Source organism: Drosophila subpulchrella, chromosome 2R, assembly GCF_014743375.2.
Source record: "Drosophila subpulchrella strain 33 F10 #4 breed RU33 chromosome 2R, RU_Dsub_v1.1 Primary Assembly, whole genome shotgun sequence".
In the NCBI taxonomy this organism is placed as follows: domain Eukaryota; kingdom Metazoa; phylum Arthropoda; class Insecta; order Diptera; family Drosophilidae; genus Drosophila; species Drosophila subpulchrella.
This window is the reverse complement of record NC_050611.1, coordinates 3,274,859-3,298,610: the sequence shown is the minus strand read 5'-3', so window position 1 is coordinate 3,298,610 and position 23,752 is coordinate 3,274,859. Positions and strand designations below refer to the sequence as shown.

Genomic DNA, 23,752 nt, shown 5'->3' with positions numbered 1-23,752 from the left:
AAAGGTCCTATCAGTTCCAAAACGTTAAGAAAAAGAAAAACAGATCTTGCCAGACAAAATGCATTGCTGATATGAATAATTGGAACGCATTAAATATTAATGGTTTGAAAAAAACAAAGCCAAAAGTCAGATTAACATTATTAAACCCGTAAGTAAGCAGTTTGCAAGTGAGTGTATTAAGAAACACTTTCGCTTTAAATTGATATATGAGTTTGTCCCATTCACTTCCCACGTCTATAAATATGCACGAGTTTTTAGAATAACAATTCGGTTAGCTAGAGATAACATAGCCGAATTGAACTAGGTCCGTAACCAAGAGAACATTTTTATGGTGTTGATTTCAAGTGACAGCACAATTATTTCACCAGCAGATGGCAAGTGGTCGAAAACACCAGACCATGCCGCAATTATCTATTCGAAAAACCTTGTCTAAATTGGCCACAATTCGACTTATCTGAGTTGCAAAAAACACATCATTGGATGTGTTTGTTATTTGATATAAGCACATATAATTTATTTGATTGTGGCCATGGGCAATAAGAGTACTTACAAGTGACGATTAGATTGAAAAAGGGTTCCTTCGGAAAGTTTTCAGTTTTGACCAATTGTATTGACTTACAGAAGTGGTGAAATCTTGCGCATAAACAAGCCGATTAAATATATTTGGATTGGGGAAGTCGCTTGGAAACGTGAGAATACCGCTACCACGCTTTGACATCCAGGTAATTCACGGCACACCTGAGCGGCGAGATGAATCACGGCTTTCGCACGCGATACAGATACAGATTTCTTCTCGGTTAGTCCCCCGATCTTACGAATTCTGCGTAAAAAACCTCTCATGAGGGGAAAACCATGCGCGCAAATGGATTACGCTCAGCCTGTTTAGTTTGGGCCTTAAGTCCGACGACTCCTCTGCATCTAAAGATGCAACTAACCGGTTAGTTGACTATAACGTCGGAGCGTTACGCCGAATCAATGGCACCTATCTAATCTGCCTAATCTGCATTAGCTAGCGCAGGTATAGAGCTCTATTTGGGTTACTACAGGATAGGGCCAGGAACCAGTATTGACCGTTCGGTGGCCGAGTGGCAAGCGGTTGCCAGGGGAATCCCGATTAGTTATACGATCGGGTTTATGGCCGCCCCGAGGCCCGAGATTCTGGGACCGAGCTGTCGTCGCAACCAGTCGAGTGGACGGTTGTCCAGTTCAGATCGCGCACTCGTCGGCTTCAGACGTCTCTGCACTTCCCAGTGCTGAAAGGCCAAGAAGCGATATAGATTCTTTAACCGATCGCGTGTTCTATCAGTAATTTAAGAGTTCCCGAAAGATCGGCACGTGCCAAGTAAGTGTCGCACAGCAAGTGAACTTTAATTGAGTTATTGAGAGACTTTAATGAGTGCTACTTTCTCAACAAGTGAATCAGATTGAATCGAAGACTGTCTAAGTGCAGCTGAGATGCGGGCATTACCCACTTCCTTGGGTATTTGGTGCTAGCCGTTCACAATTGACAATCGCAATAAACAAGAAAATATCTCGCTTTCCAATTGCGGCTAATTTATTAATTTATGGATGCTTTTTTTATTCGCGCAATCGAACTAATTTCCTTAAATTGACTCGGGAAAATTGTTCTTGCTGATTAATCAGCCCTTTGCACCGCGTTTAATAACTTTTGCAATATTATATGTAATACGTAGAGATACATTCATTATCACACACTTAAGCGTGATAAATGGTGCAACATCTATTTGGAATAATATTTTTAATGGTTTACTAATTACGTATTCCAAAGATGAATGTATCTTCATTTCCATTTAATTAAGTGCTAGAATTTAATCTAACAGTGCAAGCAAAACGGACCTATCTGGAATTGTGAAAAGAAAATTATAATAAAAACCAATAATGTGAATAATTGATTATAATTAAATCTAAATCTAAAAGCACTGTTTATTTTTACTGACAATTGATTTGACAATCTTTTTAGTACCTTTCCTGAGATAATATTTTCGTAACAGTAGTCTGACTTTTATAGCTGATTCACACCCATTTGTTCTTGTGGTCAAATGTTTTAATTGATAGACTCTTAATTATAGACCCCAATTCAAACCAAAGATATCAGGCCAGCGGAAAGCGTGTTTACTGATTGTTCACTTTGTTCTTATTCTTAATTACTACAGCGATTATAGAGATACTTTACTATAAACATACACAATGGCGAAAAAGGAGGACTCACAGTTGCCACAGGCTGGTGACTTCCAGGCAAAGGAAGGATCGGTCCTTAGTGAAGCCACAACCAAAAAGTACAGTTACTTTGACCTGGTGAGTAGTGATTATACCTGCTCAATGTAAGGATGTTCTATATCCTTCCCTGTCTCGGTTACACAGTTCAGATACTCAACTACCTGTGAGCGCTGCCTGTTCGTATTCAGTCTGCTGGTGGCCACCGGTGCATCCGTTTTTATTCCCTACTTCATGATCATCTATGGAGAATTCACATCCCTGCTCGTGGACCGCACAGTGGGCGTGGGCACTTCCTCGCCCACCTTTGCACTCACAATGTTTGGTGGCGGCAAGCAATTGTAAGTTCCTAAAATACAGTGGACATACAGGATGGTTTTATAATATCTGTTTCCTTCAGAACAAATGCCAGTGACGAGGAGAACAAACAGGCCATCATCGATGATGCCACAGCCTTTGGAATTGGTAGTCTCGTGGGATCCGTTGCCATGTTCCTGCTCATCACAATCGCCATCGACCTGGCCAATAGGATTGCCCTCAACCAGATTGATCGCATCCGAAAGCTCTTCCTGGAGGCCATGCTGCGCCAGGACATCGCCTGGTACGACACCAGTTCGGGCTCCAACTTCGCCAGCAAAATGACAGAGTGAGTTTCCCACAGATACTTTGAACTTCCAGGTGTTACTTGATCCAAATAATCGTAATAATATTATTATAATCAGAAGCCATATCACTTAAATATTCATTTATTCATATTACGATTACCCAATCACATTAGCATTCTCATTTATTATAATCAACATGCTTTTTAATGATGGGGCTAGTTTGTGATTACACAACTACAATCGTAAGCATTTTTTTGGTAAGGCACTCGAGATTGTGTTACTATAATTAATTACTCCATGCTATTTGATTTGAGTGATAGATACATTTGCGTTTTCATTATAACTATACATTTCTTCATGATATTTTGGATTTTAAAAAAATGGTCCCTTTTTTCTCATTTCAGAGACCTGGACAAACTCAAGGAGGGCATTGGCGAGAAGGTGGTGATTGTGATCTTCCTGATCATGACCTTCGTGATTGGAATAGTCTCCGCCTTCGTCTACGGCTGGAAGCTCACCCTGGTCGTCCTCAGTTGTGTGCCCTTCATCATCGCAGCCACCAGTGTGGTGGCTCGACTCCAGGGATCTCTGGCAGAGAAGGAACTGAAGTCCTACTCCGATGCGGCCAACGTGGCAGAGGAAGTCTTCAGTGGGATTCGCACCGTGTTCGCCTTCAGTGGTCAGGAGAAGGAGAATGCTCGCTTTGGCAAGCTACTCATTCCGGCAGAGAACACTGGACGCAAGAAGGGTCTCTACTCAGGCTTGGGAAACGCCCTGTCCTGGCTGATCATCTACCTATGTATGGCCCTGGCCATTTGGTATGGAGTTACCCTCATCCTGGATGAGCGTGACCTTCCTGATCGCGTTTACACCCCTGCCGTTTTGGTTATCGTCCTTTTCGCTGTGATCATGGGGGCCCAAAATCTGGGATTCGCATCTCCCCATGTGGAAGCCATAGCCGTTGCCACAGCAGCTGGACAGACACTGTTCAACATCATCGATCGCCCGTCGCAGGTGGATCCCATGGACGAGAAGGGAAGCAGGCCGGAAAGCACCACCGGACACATTCGATTCGAGGGCATCCGCTTCCGCTACCCCGCCCGGCCAGATGTGGAGATCCTCAAGGGTCTCACCGTCGACGTGCTTCCGGGTCAGACGGTGGCCTTCGTGGGAGCTTCTGGGTGCGGCAAGAGCACCCTCATCCAGCTGGTGCAGCGGTTCTACGACCCCGAGGCAGGCAGCGTCAAACTGGACGGACGGGATCTGCGCACACTGAATGTGGGCTGGCTGCGATCGCAGATCGGAGTGGTGGGCCAGGAACCGGTTCTCTTCGCGACCACCATTGGCGAGAACATCCGATACGGAAGACCATCGGCCACTCAGGCGGACATCGAGAAGGCGGCGCGAGCGGCCAACTGCCACGACTTCATCAGTCGTCTGCCCAAGGGCTACGACACCCAGGTGGGCGAGAAGGGGGCCCAGATCTCAGGTGGCCAGAAGCAGCGGATAGCCATTGCCCGGGCACTGGTGCGACAGCCGCAAGTGCTGCTCCTGGACGAGGCCACCTCCGCACTGGATCCCACCTCCGAGAAGCGGGTGCAGAGTGCCCTGGAGCTGGCCAGCCAGGGACCCACCACTCTGGTGGTGGCCCATCGCCTGTCCACCATCACCAACGCCGACAAGATCGTCTTCCTCAAGGACGGCGTGGTCGCGGAGCAGGGCACCCACGAGGAGCTGATGGAACGAAGGGGCCTCTACTGCGAATTGGTAAACATCACCAAGCGCAAGGAGGCCACCGAGGCGGATGAGGGAGCGGTGGTTGGGCGACCTCTGCAGAAGTCGCAGAACCTGTCCGACGAGGAGACCGATGACGACGAGGAGGAAGAGGAGGAGGACGAGGAGCCCGAGCTGCACACTTCGGGCAGCTCCAGGGACAGCGGGTTCAGAGCCAGCACGCGACGCAAGCGTAAGTACCAGAAGTCAGATACAAAATCAATGTTCTTAGCTAGATGGTAAAGCTGATTTGTTTCCAAACACTTTAGAATCTAGGCTTATCTATACCAGTAGTCGCCAGCAAGAGCAGAATAATAGATAACTTGTTGAAACTTAGCTTGTGTAAGTGTTTGGTTTATTATACGCGTTACTCGTAGAGTAAAGGGGAATACTAGATTCGTCGAAAAGTATGTAACAGGTGGAAAAGAGCGACTCCAACCTTATAAAGTATGTAAATTCTTGATCAGGATCACTAGCCGAGTCGGTCTACCCGTCTGTTCGTCTGTCCGTCTGTCTGTCTCTCCGTAGCAACGCTGAGATCTCGAAAAATATGAAGGCTAGAAAGTTGGGATTAGGCATGCAGATTCTTGAGGTTCTAAGACAGCGCAAGCTTATTTCAGCAGGGTGCTACGCCCACTATAAGGCCCATACGCGCACGTCAGAACATGAAGTTTTTGTTTTGATTATCAATATCTATCTCCATGTTAAAATATTGTCCAAATTGGATCATCTATTAAAAAGTTATAAGCAAATAAAGGAATCGAAGCTTGTTGGAGCTCTTGCGGGATGTGCTAAATATTCTGAAAAATCGCTTTGCTGCTTGCATATCTCCATCTCCCTCGCACTTCCGTAAGCTGAGTAACGGGTATCTGATAGTCGAGGCCGTCGACTATAGCGTTCTCTCTTGTTCTATACCGTGTGTGTATTGGGCAATCGATGGCAGAGAAATCGTATATCCCATGGGCTACACACGATGCCTCTGCTTACGACCACTATTCTATACGAAGATTACAATTGATGATTGCTTCCATAGCGATAACAATTCTTTAACTTTAGGATACTATTACACGTTTCCCTTTAAATACAATCACAATAAATCATAAAGTAAGCTCATTAAGTAAGGTTTTAGTAATTGTTATTTACGATATTTGGAATATACCTTAAAACATGTTCTGTAGCAACGCATTAAATAACACAATGGAACTCATACCTTTTACAGGTCGTTCGCAGCGTCGCAGCAAGAAGAAGAAGCAGAAGGAAGTGGTGTCTAAGGTTTCCTTCACACAGCTTATGAAACTTAACTCCCCGGAATGGCGGTTCATCGTTGTAGGCGGCATCGCCTCCGTGATGCATGGCGCCACCTTCCCGCTTTGGGGTCTATTCTTTGGTGACTTCTTTGGAATCCTTTCGAACGGTGACGATGATGTGGTGCGATCCGAGGTCCTAAAAATCTCTATGATCTTCGTTGGCATTGGCTTGATGGCCGGATTGGGCAACATGCTGCAGACCTACATGTTCACAACGGCCGGCGTGAAGATGACAACGCGCCTGCGCAAACGGGCCTTTGGAACGATTGTGGGTCAGGACATTGCGTACTTCGACGACGAGCGGAACTCGGTGGGAGCCCTGTGCTCTCGACTGGCTAGCGATTGCTCCAACGTCCAGGGGGTAAGTCACGAAGCTCAGAAAATCATATCAATCTAAGTGTCTAAAAGTATAATGCAGAAAATAGTCGTGATTGGAGATACCTACATCTGTATTTCGAATTTAAGATATATTAAAGCATACTTTTAGACACCTAAAGAAGGGATTTAAATTAACTAGTTCATTAAAATAGAATCTATATAATTCTTTAGCCATACAATTTTATAACCATTTGTTTTTATTTCTTAGGCCACTGGAGCTCGAGTGGGCACTATGCTTCAGGCTGTGGCCACCCTCGTGGTCGGAATGGTCGTCGGATTCGTTTTCTCCTGGCAACAGACGCTCCTCACCCTGGTCACCCTCCCGTTGGTCTGCTTATCCGTCTACCTGGAGGGTCGCTTCATCATGAAGAGCGCCCAGAAGGCTAAGGCATCCATCGAGGAGGCCTCTCAGGTCGCCGTCGAAGCTATTACCAATATCCGAACGGTGAATGGTCTTTGCCTGGAGCGTCAGGTCCTGGAGCAGTACGTCAAGCAGATCGATCGTGTAGATGTTGCCTGCAAGCGCAAGGTTCGCTTCCGTGGCCTGGTTTTTGCTCTGGGACAGGCGGCTCCTTTCCTGGCCTACGGCATCTCCATGTATTATGGTGGCATTCTGGTGGCAGAGGACCGAATGGATTACGAGGACATCATCAAGGTGGCCGAGGCGCTGATTTTTGGCTCCTGGATGTTGGGACAGGCCTTGGCCTATGCCCCAAATGTAAATGATGCTATTCTATCCGCCGGGCGCCTGATGGATCTCTTCCAGCGCACCTCTACACAGCCCAATCCTCCCCAGAGTCCATACAACACAGTCGAGGTGAGTCTACATTTTACTGATTTCAATTGTTTGATACTAATATGTCTTTATCCGCTTGCCTTTTCAGAAATCCGAGGGAGACATTGTCTACGAGAACGTTGGCTTCGAGTATCCCACGAGGAAGGGCACCCCCATCCTGCAGGGCCTAAACCTCACCATCAAAAAGTCGACGACTGTGGCTCTGGTGGGTCCGTCTGGCTCCGGAAAGTCCACCTGTGTGCAACTGCTGCTCCGCTACTATGATCCTGTTTCGGGATCCGTAAACCTGTCCGGAGTGCCCAGCACGGACTTTCCGCTGGACACACTGCGCTCCAAGCTGGGCCTGGTTTCCCAGGAACCCGTGCTCTTCGATCGCACCATTGCCGAGAACATAGCTTACGGCAACAACTTCCGCGACGATGTGTCCATGCAGGAGATTATCGAGGCGGCCAAGAAGTCCAATATCCACAACTTTATAAGTGCCCTGCCCCAAGGATACGACACTCGGCTGGGCAAGACCTCGCAGCTCTCTGGGGGCCAGAAGCAGCGCATCGCCATCGCTCGAGCGCTGGTCAGGAACCCCAAGATCCTCATCCTCGATGAGGCAACCTCCGCCCTGGATCTGGAGAGCGAGAAGGTGGTGCAGCAGGCGCTGGATGAGGCGCGATCCGGCCGCACCTGTCTGACGATAGCCCATCGTCTGACCACTGTGCGGAACGCGGATCTGATCTGCGTGTTCAAACGCGGCGTGGTGGTGGAACACGGCACCCACGACGAGTTGATGGCCCTGAATAAGATCTACGCCAATCTCTACCTGATGCAACAGGTGGCGGGCTAACTCAGTGGGCTGGAGTGATAATCATTAGGCTTTAATTTAGTATACACATTAGGCTAATAGAACGTGTTAAAGTATTACGAAAAATATAATGAATAAGCCAAAATTACATCCGACTGTCTACGAGGGGTCCGGGGTTTGCCAGGGCGTTGCGTCTCTCCTTGTGGAATGGACCTAGCGACAAGCCAAGGAACTTGAGATCCGACTCCGTGAGCAGCATCAGTGTTTCCAGGTCGATCTTACGTACACGTTTCTCGCAGCTCTTCTCGGAAAGCTCCTTCATGGTCTTAGACTTTTTCTGAAAAGTTAAATATCGGATTGTATATGGAGACAATAAAATAGTTGAACTAAGGATGGTCTTTTGGTCCTCAAAGCTGGTTAAGGCCTGATCCAAAAAGGGCAGGATCTCGTCCTTACCATTAATAGCCTCCAGATCCTTGGCACTGTGCTTACCCAAGGAAAGTTTTTAGCTATTCCCAATCGTTTGAATTCTTACGTATGAAAGTGAGAATGCCGCTAACACGCTTCTATATCCAGGTATCTCACGGCACACCAGATCGGCGAGATGAATCACGACTTTCGCACGCGATACAGATACAGATTTTTTCTCGATTAGTCCCAGAATCTTATGAGCCGAGAAAACATCCAAGCGTAACGCCAAATCAATGGCACCTACTAAATCTGTCCAATCTGCATTAGCTAGAGAATGTACAAAGTTTTTTTGGGTTGTTATAGAATAGGGCCTGAAACCAGCATTGTCCGTTCGGTGGCCGAGTGGTTGCCATGGGAATCCCGATTAGTTATACGATGGGGCTTATGACCGACCCGAGACCCGAGATTCTGGAACCGAGCTTTCGTCGCAACCAGTCGAGTGGATGGATGATCAGTTCAGATCGCGCACTCGTCGGCTTCAGACGTGAGACTTTAAGAAGCGATATAGATTTTTTAACCGATCGCGAGTTCTATCAGTAATTTAAAAGTCCCCGAAAAATCGGCACGTGCTAAGTAAGTGTTATACGGCAAGTGAACTTCAAATGAGTTATTGAGAAACTTTAATGAGTGGTGATTCCTAAACTTTTCTGGAATTATGAAAAGAAAAATTTATTGAAAATCCAAAGTTGTGAAAAAATAGCTATAAATCAATCGGAATCTAATTTTCTAGGACTCTCGACGGACGCTTACTAAAATTCCCATGCCTGTTTAAAGTATTAGTCAAAATAATAAAAAAAATGCTGTGGTGGTTTGCTTAAACCAACAATTTCATTAACAGGAACCAATTCGGATTTAAAATCGGGGAGAATCTTTTCCAGATAGTCTATTATACATAGACCACCTAGCAACTTTATCCCTCTCCAAAGCTTTCGACAAAATAGTCTCAAATTGATCAACTTCATGGAAAACAGGAAAATTAAAGTTTAAAACGGCATAAACCTATCCAATAACTTCACCCTCTCAATTATCCTTTTCCCAATTGCCTACAACTTACTCACAAAAATAATCTCCCTCAAAAAGTAATTAAAATTCTCAGCCAACGCAGACTTATTGATTCGTTGAACATAATATAAGAAAAACCCTACAAACCTCACGTATTTATTCAATCAAATTAACGAGTGGTGTGTTTATTCATGGCATCACATTTGTCGCAAATACATCTCCGAACCTATAATAGAAGCCGGCTCCTTATCCACGAAACAGATAACACAAGAATCCTAGGTCTCACATACCGATAAAAACAAACAGAAACTCAGCCATTACATCTGCACTTGGTGCTTTTAGGGCAACACCAACCAATAAATAGGAAAAAACCCTAACTGGCTAACACAAAATACTAATACACCCATGGTGGTACGACAACCCCTCAGCAAACTTTCCGAAATCTCCAAAAGAAAATTCAAATACCCAAGCGAAATAGACTGAAAAATTTGCAAAGAACATTATTTTACAACTTGGCAACAATAGTTCAAGCAGTTAATACAGAACTATTAACTCCCTCTCCGCATTAAAATCCTACTTACTCTTATTACCCCTCTTCCATAAAAACCAAAAACAAATTATCTTTATTTCTCCAACATAAAACACAAACCTTCCACTCAGATAACCCACCGAAATCCCTACCACTGTTAGCCATGAGAAAAAATTAAACTTTTTTGATACCCCAGAAGCGCTGAGCACCTTAGTCGCAAGTGCTTTATTTACCAATTAGCTTATAGTTTTAACTTTAAGTCAGCTTTATATAATTAAATAAATAAATTTTATTGACAATCTCTTTAAAAACTTACCTAAGATAATATTTTTGCCATTAGTGGGCTGAACTCCGTTGCTTGGATTATAACTTAGGATAATAGTCTAGCTTTTATAGCTGATTTGGTAGATAAAGCTGTGTTGTTAACTGTTTTAACTGACAGCATCTAAATTATAAGCCCCAATTCTGTCCAAAGATATCACATTGCATACATTGTTTTTATGCTTTAGTCACTGATAAAAAAGCGTAATAAGTCTAAGGATATCATATTTAATTTAAATACTTTTTGCTATGTTTTTAATCTATTGCGGTTTTTATTTACTGTACATAAATATATTATATATAACGATTTTAAAATTCGAATTTTGTTATGATATTTTGTTTTTATCGACGTGAATTATTTAAAATAAATATTATTTTTACTTTTCTATTTTTTATTAGTGTTGCTATAACGATTATATAGATACTTTACTGTACACATACACAATGGCGAAAAAGGATGACTCAAAGCTACCACAGGCTTTTGACTTCCAGGCAAAGGAAGGATCAGTCCTTAGTGAAGGCACAACCAAAAAGTACAGTTACTTTGACCTGGTGAGTAGTGATTATACCTGCTTCAATGTAAGGATGTTCTATATCCTTCCCTGTCTCGGTTACATAGTTCAGATACTCAACTGCATGTGAGCGCTGCCTGTTTGTATTCAGTCTGCTGGTGGCCACTGGTGCCTCCGTTTTTATTCCCTTCTTCTTGATCATCTACGCAGAATTTACATCCCTGCTCGTGGACCGCACAGTGGGCGTGGGCACATCCTCGCCCACCTTTGCACTCACAATGTTTGGTGGCGGCAAGCAATTGTGAGTTCCTAAAATACAGTGGACATCCAGGATGGTTTTATAATATCTGCTTCCTTCAGAACAAATGCCAGTGACGAGGAGAACAAACAGGCCATCGTCGATGACGCCACAGCCTTCGGAATTGGCAGTCTTGTGGGATCCGTTGCCATGTTCCTGCTCATCACAATCGCCATCGACCTGGCCAATAGGATTGCCCTCAACCAGATTGATCGCATCCGAAAGCTCTTCCTGGAGGCCATGCTGCGCCAGGACATCGCCTGGTACGACACCAGCTCGGGCTCCAACTTCGCCAGCAAAATGACAGAGTGAGTTTCCCACAGATACTTTGAACTTTCAGGTGTTACTTGATCCAAATAATCGTGATAATATTATACTAATAAAAAACAATATCACTTGAATATTTATTAGCGAACTATAGATTTACCCAATCGCATTAGCATTCTGATTTATTATGATCAACATGCTTTATAATGATGGGATAAGTTTGTGATTACACAACTGAAATCAAGAGCCAATTTTTTGGGAAGGAACTTGGGGTTAGTTAAAATAATTAATTATTCCATGCCATTTGATTTGGGTGAGAGATACATTTACGATTTTAGTTTTTTTATAACTAACATTTTTAAACACCTGCACAGGGTATAATGATTTCAGTCAGAAGTTTGCAACGCAGTTAAGTCGACGTTTTCGAGCCGATATAACAATTACCGTCTTTCTTGAGTCCATTTCTACGCGAACTAGATCCTCAGTTTTAAAGTTATCGGGATGAAACCTATTGGAGGTAATATCTAGTAGTATATATATCAACTAAATCCTATAGCTCGCATAGAAAAGATCAAAATAATAATTAAAACTAAAAATGTGATAAAAAATATGTAGCTTCGGTGCTTTTATACCTGTTACTCGCAGAGTAAAAGGGTATATTAGATTAGTCGGAAGGAATGTAACAGATAGAAGAGACATATATCAAACAAAAGCACCTCTTAACGAGGTAAAAAACTGATGAACTAATCTATCCACTTCCTAAATTGTTGTCAATTGAAAAGACACCCACATCTTGTTTTTGACATAACTTTTGAACGAAGCATCGGACTTTATCAAATGAGGTGGCATTCGACGTGAAGAAATCTAAATGGCCCATATACCCTCACAGACCCAACAGCTCAAATTTTCTAAATTTTCTCATTTACACTTTCACCTCTCTTTCTCCCAAGCCTGTTGCACTTTTTTCTTGGTATGCAATCCTTTAAGTTTTTCACTTGGTTTGGTTTCACCGCCGATTTTTTTACCTGTTACCCGTACAGTAACAGGGTGTACTATGTTCCTCGGAAATTACCGGTTACAGTAGACGGAAGCGTTTCGACCCGACGGCCTAGCACCCACATTTCCTAATATTTTTTAATGACTTAAATGAGGTTTTGTTCTTATTATCAATACCAGCCTACATGCCTAAAAATTATTGAAATCAAACCATTGAAAAGTTATAACCAAGTATAAGTCAATATTTTGCAAATTCAATCGAGATTGCATACCACATGCAGCAAATAAGCTATTTTCACTAATACACCACCAAGCCGCTAGGGGCGCTATGGGCTAATTGGTGTTATGGGCTAGATGGCGCTAGGAAGCTCCCCTGGACGTGGCGCTAGGTACAAGCAAGCAATGTCTCCATCGCTTTCGCACTCTCTTTAGCTGAGTAATGGGTATTTGATAGTCGATGGCATCGACTATAACCATCTATTAACAAGTTAAAAAAATTTACGTTAGGTGGCGCGGTAGCCGAGTGTGCAATCTTGGGAACAGTCGCTTTCCTGCTTGCATGTCTCCAGCTCCCTCGCACACCCCTTAGCTGAGTAATGGGTATTTGATTGTCGAGGACAATTATACTCCTACGAGTATTATTATACCCGTTACTTGTAGAGTAAAAGGGTATACTAGATTCGTCAGAAAGTATGTAACAGGCAGAAGGAAGCGTTTCCGACCCCATAAAGTATATATATTCTTGATCAGGATCACTAGCCGAGTCGATCTAGCCATGTCCGTCTGCCTGTCTGTCCGGATGAACGCTGAGATCTCGGAAACTATAAGAGCTAGGCTACTGAGATTTGACATATTCCTGAGCTTCTTACGCAGCGCAAGTTTGTTTCAGCAATGTGCCACGCCCACTCTAACGCCCACAGCGGGAGATACATTTCTCTCTGATGAAACATTAAAAAAAATTGTGGTAATCAAAAAGCATGCTACAAAAATTTTGTTCTGAAAATCCCAATCCTCATAAAACTCGTGATATATGTAATATGTGTGTAAAAAGTTCGGTGTTCATTTTAAGTAACTCGTTTTTTTAAAATATAACTAAAGCAAGTAACAATCCTTAAAAATGTAAAATGTATAATGCTTGCCGAAGTTAAATCCCTCTTGTTTCATTTACAATTTCGATTTTTAAAAATTTACTCGGTCTTTTCAGAGACCTGGACAAGCTTAAAGAGGGCATTGGCGAGAAGGTGGTGATTGTGACCTTCCTGACCATGACCTTTGTGATTGGAATAGTCTCCGCCTTCGTCTACGGCTGGAAGCTCACCCTGGTCGTGCTCACTTGTGTACCCTTCATCATCGCAGCGTCTAGTGTGGTGGCTCGTCTCCAGGGATCTCTGGCGAAGAAGGAACTGAAGTCCTACTCCGATGCGGCCAACGTGGCAGAGGAGGTCTTCAGTGGGATTCGCACCGTGTTCGCCTTTAGTGGTCAGGAGAAGGAGAAAGCTCGCTTTGGAAAGCTACTTATTCCAGCAGAGAACACTGGACGCAAGAAGGGTCTCTACTCAGGCTTGGGAAACTCACTCTCTTGGGTGATCACTTACCTCTGCAATGCCCTGGCCCTCTGGTATGGAGTGACCCTCATCCTGGATGAGCGTGATCTCCCCGATCGTGTCTACACCCCTGCCGTTTTGGTTATCATCCTTTTCAATGTGATCGTGGGTGCCCAGAATCTGGGCTTCGCCTCTCTCCATGTGGAAGCCATAGCCGTGGCCGCGGCAGCTGGACAGACCCTGTTCAACATCATCGATCGCCCGTCGCAGGTCGATCCCATGGACGAGAAGGGAAGCAGGCTGGAAAGCACCACCGGACACATTCGATTCGAGGGCATCCGCTTCCGCTACCCCGCCCGGCCAGATGTGGAGATCCTCAAGGGTCTCACCGTCGACGTGCTTCCGGGTCAGACGGTGGCCTTCGTGGGAGCTTCTGGGTGCGGCAAGAGCACCCTCATCCAGCTGGTGCAGCGGTTCTACGACCCCGAGGCGGGCAGCGTCAAACTGGACGGACGGGATCTGCGCACACTGAATGTGGGCTGGCTTCGATCGCAGATCGGAGTGGTGGGCCAGGAACCGGTTCTCTTCGCGACCACCATTGGCGAGAACATCCGATACGGAAGACCATCGGCCACTCAGGCGGACATCGAGAAGGCGGCGCGAGCGGCCAACTGCCACGACTTCATCAGTCGTCTGCCCAAGGGCTACGACACCCAGGTGGGCGAGAAGGGGGCCCAGATCTCAGGTGGCCAGAAGCAGCGGATAGCCATTGCCCGGGCACTGGTGCGACAGCCGCAAGTGCTGCTCCTGGACGAGGCCACCTCCGCACTGGATCCCACCTCCGAGAAGCGGGTGCAGAGTGCCCTGGAGCTGGCCAGCCAGGGACCCACCACTCTGGTGGTGGCCCATCGCCTGTCCACCATCACCAACGCCGACAAGATCGTCTTCCTCAAGGACGGCGTGGTCGCGGAGCAGGGCACCCACGAGGAGCTAATGGAACGAAGGGGCCTCTACTGTGAACTGGTAAACATCACCCAGCGCAAGGAGGCCACCGAGGCGGATGAGGGAGCGGTGGTCGGTCGACCTCTGAAGAAGTCGCAGAACCTGTCCGACGAGGAGACCGATGACGACGAGGAGGATGAGGAGGAGGACGGGGAGCCCGAGCTGCACACTTCGGGCAGCTCCAGGGACATCGGTTTCAGAGCCAGCACGCGACGCAAGCGTAAGTACCAGAAGTCAGATATAAAACCAATGTTCTTAGCTTGATGGTAAAGCTGATTTGTTTTTAAGCACTTTAGAATCTAGACTTATTTATGCCTCAAAAAGTATAGCATAAAAGTGGTGGTAGAGAAAATTGGTCCCATGGGCTACACACAATGCTTTTGCCGGCGACCACTGATCAGTACCAAAATTACAATTGCGAATTGTTTCCATTCCATTGTGAAAAAATTAAATTAAACTTTCTTTATCATAATTAAATGTTATTTAAACATATAATACAAGTGTCTATAATTCTTTAAGATCCATAATAATGTGATCAGTATTGTAAACACTGTTTAAACATGTTTATAAGGACGATGTGTATTTATAAAACAATCATAGTAATTTAAGCGCATAATGAAAAGCTTTACTTATTATACCCGTTACTCGTAGAGTAAAAGGGTATACTAGATTCGTCGGAAAGTATGTAACAGGCAGAAGGAAGCGTTTCCGACCCCATAAAGTATATATATTCTTGATCAGGATCACTAGCCGAGTCGATCTAGCCATGTCAGTCTGTCCGTCTGTCCGTCTGTCTGTCTGTCCGGATGAACGCTGAGATCTTGGAAACTATAAAAGCTAGGCTATTGAGATTTGGCGTGCAGATTCCTGAGCTTCTTACGCAGCGCAAGTTTGTTTCAGTAGAGTGCCACGCCCACTCTAACGCCCACAAACCGCCCAAAACTGTGGCTCCTACAGTTTTGATGCTAGAGTAAAAATTTAAACTGAAATGAATTGTTCTCATCAATACCTATCGATTGACCCAAAAAAAAATTTGCCACGCCCACTTAAACGCCCACAAACCGCCCACAAACTTCAAAAAATCGTTAGTATGAACGCGGATATCTCGGAAACTATCAAAGATAGAGTAATGGGATTTCTTATTTAGATTCCGTAGCCTTGTACGCAGCGCAAGTTTGTTATGCGAATATGCCACGCCCACTCTAACGCCCACAAACCGCACAAGCCTGTGGCACCCACAACTTTTATGCTAGATAAAAAATTTTAACTGAAATGTATTGGTCTCGTCAATACCTATCGATTGATCCAAAAAAAATGTTGCCACGCCCACTCTAACGCCCATCACGCTTAAATCTGTAAACCGCCGGTAGGTGGCGCATTGTAATCTCGCTTTGCTGCTTGCATATCTCCGTTTCCCTTTGGTCCCTTTAGCTGAGTAACGGATATCTGATAGTCGAGGTACTCGACTATAGCGTTCTCCCTTGTTATACCCGTTACTCGTAGAGTAAAAGGGTATACTAGATTCGTCGGAAAGTATGTAACAGGCAGAAGGAAGCGTTTCCGACTCCATAAAGTATATATATTCTTGATCAGGATCAGTAGCCGAGTCGATCTAGCCATGTCCGTCTGTCCGTCTGTCCGTCTGTCCGTCTGTCCGGATGAACGCTGAGATCTCGGAAACTGTGAGAGCTAGGCTATTGAGATTTGGCGAGCAGATTCCTGAGCTTCTTACGCAGCGCAAGTTTGTTTCAGTAGAGTGCCACGCCCACTCTAACGCCCACAAACCGCCCAAAACTGTGGCTCCTACAGTTTTGATGTTAGATAGAAAATTTTAACTGAAATGTATTAGTCTTGTCCATACCTATCGATTGACCCAAAAAAAATTTTTCTACGCCCACTCTAACGCCCACAAACCTCCCAAGAAAAAAAGCTATGACGTCAGAGCCAGACAGTGCGAAATGTTTTTACGCGTGTATGTGTGTGTATGTAAATAGTTGCCGGCCGAACTTAGCGGCAAAGAGAAAAGCACTGCCGGCGCTCAGAGAGAGCAAAGTGCGCGGCTAACTTATTCTATTGAACAATGAATTTGTCACGCCTACCCTAACGCACACAACGCTTAAATCTGTCTTCCGCCGGTAGGTGGCGCATTTAAATCTCGCTTTGCTGCTTGCATATCTCCATTTCCCTTTGGTCGCTTAAGCTGAGTAACGGGTATCTGATAGTCGAGGTACTCGACTATAGCGTTCTCCCTTGTTTTTACTTAAATATTTATTAAAAATTTCAGAAGTTATACACGATTTTTTCAAATACACCTTTTAACATGTTCTATGGCAACCCATTTAATAACACAATGGAACTCATTCCTTCTACAGGTCGTTCGCAGCGTCATGGCAAGAAGAAGAAGAATGAAGTAGTGCCCAAGGTGTCCTTCATACAGCTGATAAAACTAAACTCCGCAGAATGGCGATTTCTCGTTGTGGGCGGTATCGCCTCCGTGATGCATGGCGCAAACTTTCCGCTTTGGGGTCTCTTCTTTGGTGACTTCTTTGGTATCATGTCGAACGGTGACGATGATGTGGTGCGATCCGAGGTCCTGAAAATCTCTGTAATCTTTGTTGGCATTGGCTTGATGGCCGGATTGGGCAACATGCTGCAGACCTACATGTTCACAACGGCCGGCGTGAAGATGACAACGCGCCTGCGCAAACGGGCCTTTGGAACGATTGTGGGTCAGGATATTGCGTACTTCGATGACGAGCGGAACTCGGTGGGAGCCCTGTGCTCCCGACTGGCTAGCGATTGCTCCAATGTCCAGGGGGTAAGTTACAAACCTCAGAAAATTATATCAATCAAAGTGTGTAAAAGTCTGTCTTTAGAATTTATGATACATTGTAGCATACTTTCAGACACCTTAAGGGGGAATTTTACGTAACTAGCGGGATCTATAAAAAGCCATATCTATTATTTCTTACAATTTGTTTCCGTTTTTTCCAGGCAACTGGAGCTCGTGTGGGTACCATGCTTCAGGCCGTGTCCACTCTTGTGGTCGGCATGGTCATCGGTTTCGTCTTCTCCTGGCAGCAGACGCTCCTTACCTTGGTTACCCTCCCATTGCTCTGCCTGTCCATCTACCTGGAGGGTCGCTTCATCATGAAGAGCGCCCAGGAAGCTAAGGCATCCATCGAGGAGGCTTCCCAGGTAGCCGTCGAAGCTATTGCCAATATCCGAACGGTGAATGGTCTTTGCCTGGAACGTCAGGTCCTGGAGCAGTACGTCCAGCAGATCGATCGTGTAGACGTCGCCTGTAAGCGCAAGGTTCGCTTCCGCGGTCTGGTTTTTGCTCTAGGACAGGCGGCTCCTTACCTAGCCTACGGCATCTCCCTGTATTATGGTGGCATTCTGGTGGCAGAGGGCCGAATAGACTACGCGGATATCATCAAGGTGGCCGAGGCGCTTATTTTTGGCTCCTGGATGTTGGGACAGGCCTTGGCCTATGCCCCAAATGTAAATGATGCTATTCTATCCGCTGGCCGCCTAATGGATCTCTTCCAGCGCACCTCTACACAGCTAAATCCGCCGCAGAGTCCATACAACACAGTCGAGGTGAGTCTACATTTTATTGAGTTCTACCATTGGATACTCTTACATATGTCTCTACCCTCTTGCTTCTTCAGAAATCCGAGGGCGACATTGTCTACGACAACGTGGGCTTCGAGTATCCCACGAGGAAGGGCACCCCCATCCTGCATGGCCTAAATCTCACCATCAAAAAGTCGACGACTGTGGCTCTGGTGGGTCCGTCTGGCTCCGGAAAGTCCACCTGTGTGCAACTGCTGCTCCGCTACTACGATCCCGTTTCAGGATCCGTAAACCTGTCCGGAGTGCCCAGCACAGACTTCCCGCTGGACACACTGCGCTCCAAGCTGGGCCTGGTTTCCCAGGAACCCGTGCTCTTCGATCGCACCATTGCTGAGAACATTGCTTACGGCAACAACTTCCGCGACGACGTGTCCATGCAGGAGATTATCGAGGCGGCCAAGAAGTCCAATATCCACAACTTTATAAGTGCCCTGCCCCAAGGATACGACACTCGGCTGGGCAAGTCCTCGCAGCTCTCTGGGGGCCAGAAGCAGCGCATCGCCATCGCTCGAGCGCTGATCAGGAACCCCAAGATCCTCATCCTCGACGAGGCAACCTCCGCCCTGGATCTGGAGAGCGAGAAGGTGGTGCAGCAGGCGCTGGATGAGGCGCGATCCGGCCGCACCTGTCTGACGATAGCCCATCGTCTGACCACCGTGCGGAATGCGGATCTGATCTGCGTGTTTAAACGCGGCGTGGTGGTGGAACACGGCACCCACGACGAGTTGATGGCCCTGAATAAGATCTACGCCAATCTCTACCTGATGCAACAGGTGGCGGGCTAACTCAGTTAACTGGAGTGATAATCATTAGGCTTTAACTTAGTATATACATTAGGCTAATATAACTTGTTAAAGTATTACGAAAAATATAATAAATAGGCTAAGAACTACAGCCGACTGTCTACGAGGGGACCGGGATTGGCCAGAGCGTTGCGTCTCTCCTGGATGGCGAAGGTGAGCTTCCGGAATGGGCCCAGCGGCAGACCCAGGGACTTGAGGTCCGACTCCGTGAGCAGCATCAGTGTTTCCAGGTCGATCTCTTGCTTCTGGAACCTGTCATGGAAAAAAAAATTAGTATGAGTTTAGCACGAGAAACAATCTTGTTAATCAGAAATTTACTTAAGATACTTACACTGGTAGGTATTCTTCCAGGGCCCAAACGGCCAAAAATCTTTGCAAGGCACTACCGGCGGCCTCCCGATCGTCGTCGTCATCGTCGCTGTATATATCATGACCACCACCCTCGGAATCCGTATCATCCGACAGGTTCAGATACAGACGACCCTTTCCACCGCCATTTCTTGGCTTTGGGGGATTGCTGCCCGCATTCCGCATCGTGGATGTGGAACTAGTGTCCGTGTGCAGTTGCAGCTGACTCAAAGCAGCAGTCACGGAACGTCGGAAGGCTATGCTGCCCAGCATGGTGGGTCTGTCGAACAGTCCTACGGGTCTCTGGAGAGTCACTTCCTCGCTTAGTTCCTGGCTTAGCTGACCATCGCCCAGGATATCCGGTTGGGAGAAGGAACGCGCCAAGGCCGAACTGTAGCCACTGCGGTTGTCATTGTGATCCGTCTCGTCGGCCTCCATACACTCAAAAACATCGGTGATCTTGCCGCGCTTGCCGATGCTCTCCTCGTTGGAACTGAAGGTGCCCACATACATCACTTCCGAGTCCCGCTGTAGTCCCGTCAACGAGGTAATGGTCCGCTTGCCATCGGGCTCCAGCTCGCGCACCTTGAAGCCTCCGTCCGAGTCGCTGGAAATCTTTGAGTGCGGACACGTGCTGCTGTGCTGCTTCTGCAGTTGCGATGGTCTCTTCTGGACCGTTCCCGCTCGACTGGCTATTGTGGAGCCTCCACTGCTGCTGCTTCCACTGCCCACCAGATCGCTGAACTTCGTGGGTCCCGGCTGCTGAGGCGGATCTCTTGGCGGCTTGTTCAGATTGCCCTGGCTGGACCAGATCTTCTGCTTGAGTGTGGACAGCATGTTTCCGGACTTACTAGCCCCACTGGGCGGACTGAGGTCGGAGTAGTCGGGATCCTGCCGCTGCTGCTGCTGACGCTTCATGTACTCCCGCACACGCTTCTCGCAGTTCTTCTCGGCCAGTTCCTTCAGCGCCTTAGACTTTTTTCTAAAAGGTAAGAATTCAATAATAAATAATAAAATAATTGGTCTTCGGTTGCTCTTTTAGTCTCTAAGGGCCGTTTTTCTTAAAGTAGATTTTAAACTTAGATTTTCAACACGTTTAAAGTTCAAACCTTAAACTTAACTTTTAGTTTAACATGCGGACGAGTAAGTATAACTGATAGTTATTAACTATTCCCTAGGCTTACTTTTCAGTTGCTTCAAAGTTGGTAAAGGCCACATCCAAATAGCGCAGAATCTCATCCCTGCCATTAATAGCCGCCAGATCCTTGGCACTGTGTTTATCGATGTCCAAGGCATAGATGTTGACTCCGAATTTGACCAGAAAGTCAACGCAATGCAAATGACCTTTGGCGGAGGCCAAATGCAGGGCTGTATTCCCAAACTGATCACATTTGTCGGGATCACCACTGATGGAAATAGAGAAAAGAAAATTATTATCAGTAAGGATAGAACATAAATCAAAAAGAATCAATCTTGCTATATACGGTCCCCAACAACTTTTTATTAAGTGCTCCGACTTACACATTTTTTGACGTAAGGATAGGTATTAATAAAGCAAATAAAATATAATTTAATTGGGAACTAAATCTTAAAAAATGTGGGCGCCACAATCTTTTACGGTTCCGGACGTAAGAGTGGGCGTAGAGCTGCGCTGGAATCTCTAAAATCTGCATTCTTTTTCCTAACCCAGCCTCCAGCTTTTATACCTTCTCAGCGTTTATACGGACTGACGATCGGACGTCACTAGATCGTCGAAAACCCTTCCTTCAACATTTTACATACTATCCGACGAAGGCAATATACTCGTTAACTTTAACCGATACCTACCCCCTTCCGCATAGCAGACGCAGTGCATCCAGACGACCCTCGAAGGCTGCCCACATGACCGGCGTCATTGAATCACTATCCTTGGCATTCGTGTCCTTGCGCGTGGCTGCAGCCAGCACATCCAATAGCCCATCTTTGGCGGCCCTGGAAATAGAGATCCAAAGGGTTAATTAGTCTTGTGCATTCCATGGGCGATAAGATAGAACCAAATTAATTGCATGTACTCACTTGTGAAACCGATCCGAAGACATTCTCGTCTGTGTTATCTTTCAATCAGACTGGCGATAGAAATTCTGGAATCGATCTGAAAGGAATTCAAGACCGTATGAATAGGCTTTTCATAATACTTCCTATTCTTTCCCATCCCACATCTAAGATAATCAGATATAGGTCACATAAACCAACCTACAAAATCAGACACATTGACACACATTCCTTGTTGGCAAAAAAGAAACTAATAAAGATGCCTTTAGAGATGTTGTCCTTCGAGCTGAGTAAGATGAAAACGTCAGAAGACCATCCAATCGAAGGAGTCAAGTTCAATGGTCCCATAACGGACTCATCTATGGGTTCCAACACTCAATTGGAGTTTACAGGAGTTAAGAAACAACCCATGAAACAAAAGTTTCTGCTCCGAAAACCTCGCGTTCACTGTCTGTATGGAAGAACTCGTGCTGATGGATTAGATTGGGTTCATAAAAACGTGATCCTCGAGAAAGATGTGGATGAACCCAACTGGGTGAAAATTTCGGGCAGGAATATGGTTTCTGGTAATGCGTACGACTTTAAGGGCCTGATAAGCGAGTGCGAAGATCTTTCAGCTTCTCGGAAAACCATTGACTTAAAAAATGTTGAAGAGGTATCTCAGGAAAAGCTTAGTCAGATCCCAACAGTTCCTCTGTCAAATGCATATGACTTTAAAAACATGATAGGCGAATGCGATAAACTGGAGAAGATTCTCCATTATGAAGGAACACAACCTCCGATCCAGAACCCCGACGAAGTAAATGTCGATGAGTTGTCCTGCTATCTCGAAAATATGGCCAACATACCCAAGAAGCTGTCGGTCTCGGCCGAAATGATGTATACCTAATGTATAAAACGGGGATTGTGACTTATTAGATTTCGAAGAATAAACAAAGCATGCATATTTTTTAATTTTGAGAGTCAACCTTTTTATTTAAAAAAATTTATTCTGCAATACGTTAGTTAAGGTTTAACACGATACTTTTAAACAGTTATGTATTTTCCCTGAGTAACTGGGACATCTGCATAGTTCCTTATATAAAATATTATAGATTATAACGCCGAGACCGGCAATCTGTTTCGGAATCGAATGTTTTATCTTTTAGGTGAGTGATATGATATATGATTGATATATGACCAAATTATGTTCATTTTTTATACTTTTTGTCACATTCCATTATTGTAAGTGTTAACCATGGTTAGGCAATTGAACTGGGCACGAAGATGCCTCGAGTTAGCCGTTAAGCAGATTTCATTTTGCCCTTTTCCCAGCGCTCCTACCAACGTTCACACGTTGTGAATTAATAATCCAAAAAAGAAAAGTGTAACTGAGGCCGAAGAATCACAGGCCCACACACGCACACATACGACATTACCCATGTACTGCACACGACGGAGTTTGGCTTACATATCTACCAACTACCAAGTTCAGTCAACCTTGCTAGCTGGTTTTTAAGTTGCCCAAAAACAACCGAAAATCGAGGCAGTCAACCATTTACCACGGATACACACACTCACTTGCAGCTTACTGTCCCGGTTCAAGACCGCTTTTCCAGTGCAGGATTTGGATTTTCCCACCGGGCTGCTTGACACTTTTCTTTTTAGCCAACCGAACCGAAAGTTTTCTTTTGCGATCGCTAGAATATGCACGTATGTACCAGTTACCCGGAAGCACTTTCTACCGCTCCGACTGCATGTTGTTGAATGAAATTGTTAACTTGGCTCAAACTTCGGCGCTCACATTACGCACAGTGGGCGAGAGAGGAAGAGATCGGTAGTCATTTTCTCCAACTAAGAGAGATTGATATATGGGTAATGATGTAGCATTGGCAAAGTACATATTTATTTTTATTATAATTGACATGCTTAGAACAGGAATTTAAAAAATGTTTTTAATAAACTTAATCTTAATCGTAACAAAGCATTGAAGAGTTAATGTTCTCATTTTTTAAAAAATAAAGTAACGTATTTATTAATTATTTAAATTAGGGATTATTTAAATGTAACGAACTGTGATGGTCAAACTGTTTAGGCCCACTGTGGCTCTCTCTCTAGCG

At 45.4% G+C, this 23,752-nt stretch overlaps 4 protein-coding genes across 5 annotated transcripts; 3 read left to right on the top strand and 1 right to left on the bottom strand.

The window, feature by feature from the left end:
• The first annotated feature begins 1,201 nt into the window (after positions 1 to 1,201).
• Positions 1,202 to 8,038, top strand: LOC119549114 (multidrug resistance protein homolog 49). Its single transcript, XM_037856867.1, has 8 exons — positions 1,202 to 1,342; positions 2,175 to 2,316; positions 2,383 to 2,576; positions 2,636 to 2,881; positions 3,245 to 4,806; positions 5,833 to 6,281; positions 6,507 to 7,115; positions 7,183 to 8,038. The coding sequence occupies exons 2-8, from the start codon at positions 2,209 to 2,211 to the stop codon at positions 7,930 to 7,932; spliced, it is 3,918 nt and encodes a 1,305-aa protein (XP_037712795.1). The 5' UTR covers positions 1,202 to 1,342; positions 2,175 to 2,208; the 3' UTR covers positions 7,933 to 8,038.
• A 791-nt stretch (positions 8,039 to 8,829) lies between these two features.
• On the top strand, positions 8,830 to 19,330 carry LOC119549115 (multidrug resistance protein homolog 49). Of its 2 annotated transcripts, XM_037856868.1 has the most exons (8): positions 8,830 to 8,934; positions 10,613 to 10,765; positions 10,833 to 11,026; positions 11,086 to 11,331; positions 13,491 to 15,052; positions 17,205 to 17,650; positions 17,827 to 18,435; positions 18,507 to 19,330. In XM_037856868.1, the coding sequence occupies exons 2-8, from the start codon at positions 10,658 to 10,660 to the stop codon at positions 19,254 to 19,256; spliced, it is 3,915 nt and encodes a 1,304-aa protein (XP_037712796.1). In that variant the 5' UTR covers positions 8,830 to 8,934; positions 10,613 to 10,657; the 3' UTR covers positions 19,257 to 19,330. The 2 variants fall into 2 exon arrangements, with proteins under 2 accessions (XP_037712796.1, XP_037712798.1); XM_037856870.1 differs by lacking the exons at positions 8,830 to 8,934; positions 10,613 to 10,765; positions 10,833 to 11,026; positions 11,086 to 11,331 and adding an exon at positions 11,793 to 11,807 and having other exon boundaries at positions 18,507 to 19,328.
• LOC119549117 (Usher syndrome type-1G protein homolog) lies at positions 19,305 to 23,377 on the bottom strand. The gene is made up of 6 exons (XM_037856871.1): positions 23,214 to 23,377; positions 21,678 to 21,753; positions 21,450 to 21,593; positions 20,807 to 21,028; positions 19,606 to 20,604; positions 19,305 to 19,526 (listed from the first exon to the last, which is right to left on the bottom strand). The coding sequence occupies exons 2-6, from the start codon at positions 21,698 to 21,700 to the stop codon at positions 19,361 to 19,363; spliced, it is 1,554 nt and encodes a 517-aa protein (XP_037712799.1). The 5' UTR covers positions 21,701 to 21,753; positions 23,214 to 23,377; the 3' UTR covers positions 19,305 to 19,360.
• On the top strand, positions 21,796 to 22,591 carry LOC119549118. Its single transcript, XM_037856872.1, has one exon. It carries the CDS (start codon positions 21,913 to 21,915, stop codon positions 22,540 to 22,542), a length of 630 nt encoding a protein of 209 aa, XP_037712800.1. The 5' UTR covers positions 21,796 to 21,912; the 3' UTR covers positions 22,543 to 22,591.
• Positions 23,378 to 23,752: the final 375 nt, after the last annotated feature.